At 34.3% G+C, this 9851-nt stretch overlaps 1 protein-coding gene across 1 annotated transcript; it reads left to right on the forward strand.

Moving 5' to 3' along the window:
* The first annotated feature begins 478 nt into the window (after positions 1–478).
* LOC142164967 (uncharacterized) lies at positions 479–1132 on the forward strand. The gene has a single exon (XM_075223632.1). It carries the CDS (start codon positions 479–481, stop codon positions 1130–1132), a length of 654 nt encoding a protein of 217 aa, XP_075079733.1.
* The last annotated feature ends 8719 nt before the right edge of the window (positions 1133–9851 follow it).

A 9851-nucleotide genomic window follows, 5' to 3' on the forward strand; every position in this document is an offset into this window, starting at 1 on the left:
CTGCTTTAAAAATCCATTTTTGTTAAAGTGTTGGAGTTATTCGTAAATGTCGGCTTGCCTAGTACCACGATAGGCGTCATCACGATAGATTAAGATTTTGGATCGAGACAAAATAATTAAATAAAAAAATAGAAAAAAATGCCAAGATAGAACGGAGCGATTCAAAGGGACTATATATGTAAGAAAAAAACAATAATGGAGGCAATTTTATAATAGAGGTCAAATAAGAGCTGTATTAGACATACATATAGCAAGTGGTAATGTTACATCGTATTCAGCCATAGCCGACGCTTTAGACAAATTTCACTTATTCTAATAAATTTGTCCAGATTATTTTAATCTTCTATCTTTTTCAGGTATTCATTTAAAAAGAAGTTTCTATATATATAAGGAAAAGCAAAAGCCGCAAAAATATATTCATAGTAAGTTTTCTTGCTAATACAAACTTACACACAAGTTTGAAACATAGAAAATTAAAATGGATTCTTATTCATATGCTATTTCCTCTTCTTCTAATTCTTCTTCCTATAGTTCTAATCCATATTCTACATATCCACAAGAAGTAAAGAAAAACAAACCATTACCTTCATTTCATTCCTCACTTCATGGAGTTCGTAGGCTCCCATTAAAACCTATGACAAAACAACCAATTGCGCCATTGCCACCGACACGTCCTAAAATATACAGAGTGGAACCTGTTAATTTCAAGGAAGTCGTCCAAATGTTGACTGCTGCACCTGATTTTCAATGCAGCTCCAATTCTAGCTCTGGTTCTGGCTCTGGCTCTAGTTCTAGTGCCAGCTCGAGGCGTTTACAAGATGTGGCTCCTCCTCCACTTGATCTCTCACCAGTTTCATTACCAAGAAATAGCATTGCTGCAGAATGGCGAGAGTTCCTTCGTCCTTCTTCCTCCTCAAACAACCGAGTTGAATCAGTTAGCACGGCCTGTAATGACTCAACAAATGAAGCACAAGAAAGATCACAACTAATAACGTCGCGAATTCCATCAGAGAATTATTTTGGAACATGCAGTCCGCTGGCTAATTTCCCTTTATCGCCTGCTTCTTTTGCATGGTGCTCTTCTCTTCTTCTCAGCCCTAGCACTCTTACTTCACCATGCGCCGTTCTTTAACTCATTTGCCATTGCTTCTTCTACTCATTCGAGAGTTTGTAACTTATTATTGCCTGTTGTTTATTAGTGCTACTATTTGCTTGTGGGTGATCAAGAATTTGAATTTGAATGTCTAGAAAGAGATATCACAATTCAAATATTTGAAGCTGCTTTTGTACCTTTTTTTTTTTTGCTTTTATTTCAATTGTATGCTATGTTGCTCGGACTCTCCGAAAATGTTGTGGGGTGCGTGTTGGATTCTTCAAAAGCAGTGTATTTTTGGAGAATCCAACACGGGTACGGTAGTATTTTGGAGAGTCTGCGCAACATAGATTGTATGTCTAGAAGTTAAAAGAAGAGATTTGTTTTACTTATGCGTATACTTGTTCATTGGATTGAGGATAATTTTTCTTCTCAACAATCTCTCCCTCTTTTTTTTGTTTATAGGTTTTGTAGAATAGAGATATATTAGAGGAAGAGTATACGTATTGAAAAAAGAAATATCGATATCATTTAGACATTTACAATGATATTAGATAACAAAAAAATAAAATAAGAAGAAGCAATAATATTGCGAAACAAATTAAAAACGAAACAGGGAAGTACAACTAAAAGCCAGGAATTAGCGACGGACAAATTCTGTTGCTAAACAGTAAAATTCGTTGCTAATTCTACTTAGCTACGGATTAACGACAGATTATCAAAAAAATTTGTTAGCTACGAGTAATTAAACGATAAAACGGCGACGAAGTTCATAGTTATTTACAGTTCGTATATATACAACCATTTGCCTAAAGTCAGTTAGTTTGCAATTGTACAGGAATGTATCTCACTCGTTATGATCAGAATAACTACAAATGCCAAAGTTACAATTTGAAAATTGATTAGGGGAATAGGTTATTTTATGAGAATAAAGGAGTAAATAGAATTAAAAGATATTATGTAAAGTTTTATAATCAAAGCTAATATACATGACAAAGTTGCATCATTTTTCACCAAGTTAATATCTTCTAGTTCTTTCTATTTGATAGAACCAATTATTATAGCTATGTACAAGTTGAAGATAGAGCTAAAAGGATTTGATTATGGAAATTACATATGTAGCAATGAGTAAAGAAAAGAAGGACTACTTTAAGTGCTAATAACTAGGTTCCAAATTTAAAGTATTGTATATATTTAATTAATTTCTGAACGCAATACATTGTTTGCACGGAAATCGCATTTGTCAATTACGATTTTCAAGTCTTTAGTCAATTGCGATTTATAAATCGTATTTGCAAATTGAAAAATGTGAGTTCGCAATCAGCAAATACGACTTATAATCGCAATCCACAATTGTGACTTATAAATGGTAAATTGCGATTTATAAAGGACTATAAATCGCAATCGACAACTGTGACATATAAATTACTTATTTTCCACAAAGTATTTTCTGTTATTTAACCAAACACTAGAAAATAAATAAGAAAATCACTTATTTTTCAGAAAAATATTTTCCAACCAAACACATCCCTAGTCTAAAAATTGACTTGAATACATCCTACCTGATGTCCTATATGTATATTCTGAAAAATTATTTGACTGCAAAACCATGGTTTGAGCAAGTCCTAAGGTTAGAAAGATTATTGTGATATTTTAATTCACCATGTGAAGGTACTAGGAATGGTCCAAGAAAAAAAGTAATAGCTAGGATTCTTTTTCCAATTCTCCTACCTTATCTAATCCAAAACCTACGTTTTAAGAAATTTTTTTAATGTCGAAACTGTATTAAAATCACAATAATTGGTGTTTCCATATTTCACTTGTTTTCTGCTGATGACTTGATTCTACTTAGGTTGACCAAATTAAGAACTGTGACTCAATCATCGACACTCTCAATTTTTTTTTTTAAAGTTATTTTTGTTGGGTTTTTTAAGTATATTAATACTTAAAAGAAGGTGAATGGGAAATGGAGGGAAAATGAAATATTTGAGTTTTATTTGAGATTCTCTCCTTGATGAAGGGACATTCTCCCATATTGGAGGAGGAAGAGGTTTTTTATGAGTATATAAGCAATTGCTCTTCTTCTAGCTCTTAAAGAGTTGAGAAGAAGGCAAGCCTTGCGCCGCCGCCGTCGTTGCTCGGCTCGACTTCGGCTTCGGTCAAATGATTGATTGATTAATTTTTTGGACCAAATTTATTTTTAATAATAAATATTAACACAAATATTATTAAATATCCGTTTTAATAACACAATATTAATATTAAATCCAACTGTTTTTCATTTTTCCGTTTTCTGTTTTTGTAACAGAAAATTAACCACCCTCTTCAATTTCCGGTTTATTATTTCATAAATAAGTCATTTATGTTATGGCATTTATGCTATGGCCGTTTTGCATAAACAGTCATTCTGAAGAGTTGTACCTCTTCAGTTTTCAGTCCAACATTGGCTATAAATACAAGTCCATTCTCTCAAAATTTTAATACGATTTTCTGAGTTCTCCTCCTTTCTTCGGCATAGTCTTAACATTAAAAAAAGAAACAGTAAGTGTGATTCGCTACGGAACTTTGTATTCGCTGAAATACCGGGGTTTGAAATACCACTACACCAGTGTGTAATTTGTTCTATCCTTGGAGAAAATAATCCATAACCTTGGGTACTAGGAAGGGATTAAATTTCTTAAGGAAACACTATAAATTCAGTGGGCTCGGATTAATTTTTATTTCGTTTACATTTTCTGTTTATATTCTTTTCTAGAATTAGTTTACAAATACATTATATGAACAAGCTTAAGAAATTTAATTATTTTCTGTATTTGTATTATATTTACTATTCTGGAGATTAAAACCTTTGTGATTTTATGCTCCGTTGGAGATTAAAATCTACGTGATTTTAACGTGTGCTAGTGTCATTCTTTTACAAAAATGACTAATGATAATGAAACCCAAGCTGTTTCAATGGTGACTGCCAATACGTCGACAAGCCGAACACCAGCATTGGCACCGGCATTGAAAGAATTATGTTCTTAACGGACTGGAGGACGATCTGTATAACGTCTACAGTGGCGTGGAAATATCAAAAGAATTGTGGACTGCGCTTGAAAAGAAATATAAAACTGAAGATGCAGGGTTGAAGAAATTCGTTGCCGCTAAATTTTTGGATTACAAAATGGTAGATAGCAAGTATGTTATTACCCAAGTCCAGGAATTGCAAGTGATTATTCACGATCTCCTTGTTGAAGATATAAATCGAATTAATTCGGATGTTGACAGTAGTAATTTTTAGTATTTTTACTAACAGAATTTTCATTGAAGGTCTTGTCATCAATGAAGCATTCCAAGTAGCAGCGATGATTAAGAAGTTGCCTCCTTTGTAGAAGGACTTCAAAAATTACTTGAAACACAAACGAAATGAGATGTCCCTGAAGATCTCATTGTTCGGTTGAGAATCGAAGAAGACAACAAAGTTGCTGAAAAGAGAGGCCGTGGAAACTCACAATAATGGGAGCAAATATTGTCGAGGATACTTCTCAAAATAAGAGAAAGATGAAGCAGGCTTCTGGACCAAAAAGCAACCCAAGCAAAAAGCGGTTCAACAAAAATTACCACAACTGTGGGAAAGCTGGACACAAATCTACGGAGTGTCGTGCTCTGAAGAAAGACAAGAACAAGGGTCAAGCAAACATGGTTGAAAAACATGAAGATATTGATGACTTGTGTGTTATGCTTTCTGAATGCAACCTGGTGGGAAATCCTAAGGCGTGGTGGATTGATTCGGAAGCCACTCATCATGTTTGTGCTGTTAGGGAAGCTTTTGCTACATATGCTCCTGTTGGACCCGAAGAGCCGCTTTCTATGGGAAATGCTGCAACGACCAAGATTGAAGGATGTGAGAAGATTTTTCTGAAAATGACTTCTGGCAAGGTGGTGACCTTGAACAATGTCATTTATGTTCCCGAGATTAGGAAGAATTTAGCCTCTGCTGACTTCTTGTTAAGAATGGTTTTAAGTGTATTTTTGTATCCGATAAGGTTGTAATAAGTAAGAAGGAAATATTTGTAGGAAAAGGTTACCTCACTGAGGGCATTTTCAAGCTGAATGTAATGGTTGTTAAGAATAATAATAAAATTTCAGCTTCGTCTTACTTACTTGAGTCAAATGAATTATGCCATATACATTTGGGTCATGTCAATTGTAAAACCTTGCGGAAAATGATTAACTTGGAAGTATTGCCTAATTTGAATGCGATAAATCAAAATGTCAAATATGTGTGGAATCTAAGTATGTTAAACATCCTTATAAGTCAGTTTAACGGAATTCAAATCCTTTAGACTTAATTCACACATATATTTGCGACATGAAGTCAATACCATCTCACGGTGGAAAGAAGTATTTCATAACTTTTATTGATGATAGTACTCGATGTTGCTATGTTTACTTACTTAATAGTAAAGATGAAGCAATAGACGTATTCAAGCAATACAAAAATGAAGTTGAAATGCAACTTAACAAGAAAATCAAAATGATAAGAAGTGATAGGGATGGTGAATATGAATCTCCGCTCGAACAAATATGTTTAGAGTATAGAATTATTCATTAAACAACGGCTTCTTACATGCCCCAATCCAATGGGATTGCAAAAAGAAAGAATCATTCATTAAAGGAGATAATGAACGCATTGCTGATAAGTTCTGGTTTGCCACAAAACTTGTGGTGGGAAGCCATTCTTACGGCTAACTGGATACTAAATTGAGTACCCCATAGCAAAACACAATCCATTCCATATGAAAAATGGAAAGGAAGGAAGCCCAAGTTGAATTATTTTAAAGTGTGGGGGTGTTTGGCAAAAGTGCAAGTTCCTAAACCCAAAAGGGTTAAAATAGAACCGAAAATCATTGATTGTGTTTTCATAGAATACGCGACTAATAGTAAAGCATATCGATTTCTGGTTCATAAATCAGAAAATCCCGACATTCATAATAATACAGTTATAGAATCAGATAATGCTAAGTTCTTTGAAAATATATATCCATATAAAAAGGAATGTGAGTCGATTGGTGAAGGATCTAAACGACCTCGGGAAGAACCAAAAGAAAGTAAATTTTATCAGGAGGATCCAAGACGTAGTAAACGTCGAAGAACGTCTACTTCATTTGGACCAGATTTTGTAACTTTCTTATTGGAAAATGAGCCTCGAACATTTAAAGAAGATATGTCTTCTTTGGAATCATTATTTTGAAAGAGGCAGTCAATAGTGAAATAGAATCTATATTGAAAAACCATACATGGGAATTGGTTGATCTTTCTCCTGGAAATAAACCTTTGGGTTCTAAATGGATTTTTAAGAGGAAAATGAAAGATAATGGCACTATTGATAAATTTATGTTTAGACTTGTAGTCAAAGGGTATAGACAACGAGAAGGTCTTGACTACTTTAATACATACTCTGCAGTTACAAGAATTATGTCCATACAAATGTTAATAGCATTAGCTGCGGTATATGGTCTTGAAATTAATCAAATGGACGTTAAGACGACCTTCTTGAATGGAGATTTGGAGAAAGAAATCTACATGGAACAACCTGAAGGGTTTGTGGTTCCAGGTAAAGAAAAGAAGGTATGTAGACTTGTTAAGTCCCTTTACGGACTAAAACAAGCACCCAAACAATGGCATGCGAAATTTGACCAAACAATATTGTCAAATTGTTTTAAGATAAATGAATGTGATAAATGTGTATACATTAAAAATATTCCAAATCACATAGTCATTGTTTGTTTATATGTGGACGATATGCTGATAATGAGTAATGACATTGCCAACATAAATGCTACTAAGTGTATGCTAACTAGCAAGTTTGATATGAAGGACTTGGGAGTTGTTGATGTAATTCTGGGGATTAAGATCCATAAAACTCTTCAAGGTCTGGCATTGTCACAATCAATTATATTACAGTACATGAAAAATCCAAGCACTTAATGTTTAAAGTTGCAAAGACTCCAATTGACGTGAATTTTGCATTAGCAAAGAACAAAGGCCAAAGCATATCACAATTGGATTATGTTTGCTTTTTGGGATACTTAATGTACATCATGAATTGTACACAATCAAATATAACTTGTGTTATAAGTAAATTGAGTCGATACACGAGCAATCCAGGTCAATCTCATTGGATGGCAATGAAACGAGTTTTGGGATATTTAGAATATACCCAGGGCTTTGCTTTGCACTATAGTAAATATCTTACGGTGATTGAGGGATACTGTGATACAAATTGGATTACCGATTCAGCTGATTCGAAGTCCACTAATAGATATGTATTCACTATTGGTGGAGGAGTGGTATCTTGGAAATCGTCCAAACAAACTTGTATTTCCCGCTCTATAATGAAGGCTGAATTCATAGCCTTAGATAAAGCCGGTGAAGAAGCTGAATGGCTCCGGAATTTCTTGGAAGACATTCTATTTTGGCCCAAATCGTTGACACCAATATGCATACATTGTGATAGTCAAGCGGCAATTGGAAGGGCTGAGAGCGTTATGTATAACAATAAATCTCGTCATATATGACGAAGACGTAAAACCGTTAGGCAATTACTCTCTAGAGGAATTATCACGATTGACTATGTAAAGTCAAGTGATAATGTGTCAGATCCCCTTACAAAAGGTCTAACTAGAGAGGAAGTTGAGAAATCATCAAGGGAAATGGGACTATGGCCGAGAACAAGTCATTGTGGCGGTAACTCTACCTAGAATACTGGAGATCCCAAGATCTAAGTTCAAGGAGATCAAACAAAGTCATTAATGACGGTTCAACATTGTCAACTAAAATTTTGGTTCATTCTCGTGATGAGATAATGTTCAGTACCAAGGATAAAGCATTAAGGCTTTTTAATGAGTTCTAAAATTGATACGGGGTATATCAAATAGTGTATTTACGGGATGATACGTTTAGGAATCACCTATATAAGTGTGAAGTGTTAGCCGTTTCAAGGAGAAGTAAGGCCAGTTCTCTACGCACTTATGAAACCAGGCGGTGTTCATGGCTAAAACGAACACAATAATGAGAACCAAAGACGGTTAAAGGTTGATTGTGTGACTTATAGTTGTCTAGGTATACACCAAAGTTCGACAGTTCAAAGATATCAAATCTACCGATTGACAGAGTATATACGACATAAGTTTACTACGGAAAGTTCAAAGGGAAACCTACTTATCCAGATGTAATTAATCCTTGCTTGCGAATCAAATAGTTTTTCATGCATATTTCCGTGATATAGCCATTACCCATTAATGTGGGTAGGAGTGGAAAACGGGCGGGTCGGGTCGGGTCAGATATGGTTCGGGTTGAAAACGTGTAATGAAAAAATAGATTAATTATCCGACCCGACCCATATTTAATACGAATAAAAATCGGGTTAACCGGCGGATAATATGGGTTACCCATATTATCCATGACTTCTTGTATATAATCACTTTTGGGAGAATTCTTAGTCTCCCTAACTTGAGGAACCCCCAATTTGAGGCTTAACAAATGTAAAAGTTAGACTCACTGGTTATCCATTGATTACTCATTGGTTATCCATTTTCTAAATGGATAATATGGTTCTTATCCATATTTGACCCATTTTTAAAAAGTTCATTATCCAGCCCATTTTTTAGTGGATAATATGAGTGGTTAACTGTTTTCTTTGAACCATTTTGCCACCCCTACATGTGGGGGATTGTTGGATTTTTTAAGTAGATTAATGCTTAAAAGAGGGTGAATTGAAAATGGAGGAAAAATGAAATATTTGAGTTTCATTTGAGATTCCCTCCTTGATGAAGAGATATTGTCCCATATTGGATGAGGAAGAGGTTTTTAATGGGTATATAAGCAATTGCTCTTCTTCTAGCTCTTAAAGAGTTGAGAAGAAGGCAAGCCTAGCACTGTCGTAGTTCGCTCGGCTCGGCTTCGGCATTGGCTTCGGCTTCGGCTTCGGTCAAATGATTGATTGATTAATTTTTTGGACCAAATTTATTTGTTAATAGTAAATACTAACACAAATGTTATTAAATATATGTTTTAATAACTGAATATTAATATTAAATTTAATAATATTAATAATAAATCCACCAGTTTTCTGTTTTTGTAACCGAAAATTAACCACCCTCTTCAATTCCCCGTTTATTATTACATAAATTAGCCATTTATGTTATGACATTTATGCTATGGCCGTTTTGCATAAACAACCATTCTGAAGAGTTGCACCTCTTCAGTTTTCAGCCCAACATTGGCTATAAATACAAGTCCATTCTCTCAGAATTTCCATACGATTTTCTGAGTTCTCCTCCTTTCTTCTGCATACTCTTAACATCAAAGAAAGCAACAGTAAGTGTGATTTGCTACCGAACTTTGTGTTCGCTAAAACACTGGGGTTTGAAGTACCACTACATCAGTGTGTAATTTGTTCTATCCTAGGAGGAAATAATCCATAACCTTGGGTGCTAGGAAGGGATTAAAAATCCTTAAGGAAACACTGTGAATTTAGTGAGCTCGGATTAATTTTGTTTTGTTTACATTTTCTGTTTATATATTATTTTATTTTTTTCAGAATTAATTTACAAATACAGTATACAAACAATTTTATCAGAGAATAATGAACCTTGAAAAGTCTAGGATTTACTCAAAGAAGTGAAACACACAAAAGAAAATGTCAAGACTTCTATCTCTACTGTAACAGTCATTTCTAATCATGTAATGCAAATACATGCCTTACCTAAAG

The sequence above is a fragment of the Nicotiana tabacum genome, chromosome 10, assembly GCF_000715075.1.
Source record: "Nicotiana tabacum cultivar K326 chromosome 10, ASM71507v2, whole genome shotgun sequence".
NCBI classification, from domain to species: domain Eukaryota; kingdom Viridiplantae; phylum Streptophyta; class Magnoliopsida; order Solanales; family Solanaceae; genus Nicotiana; species Nicotiana tabacum.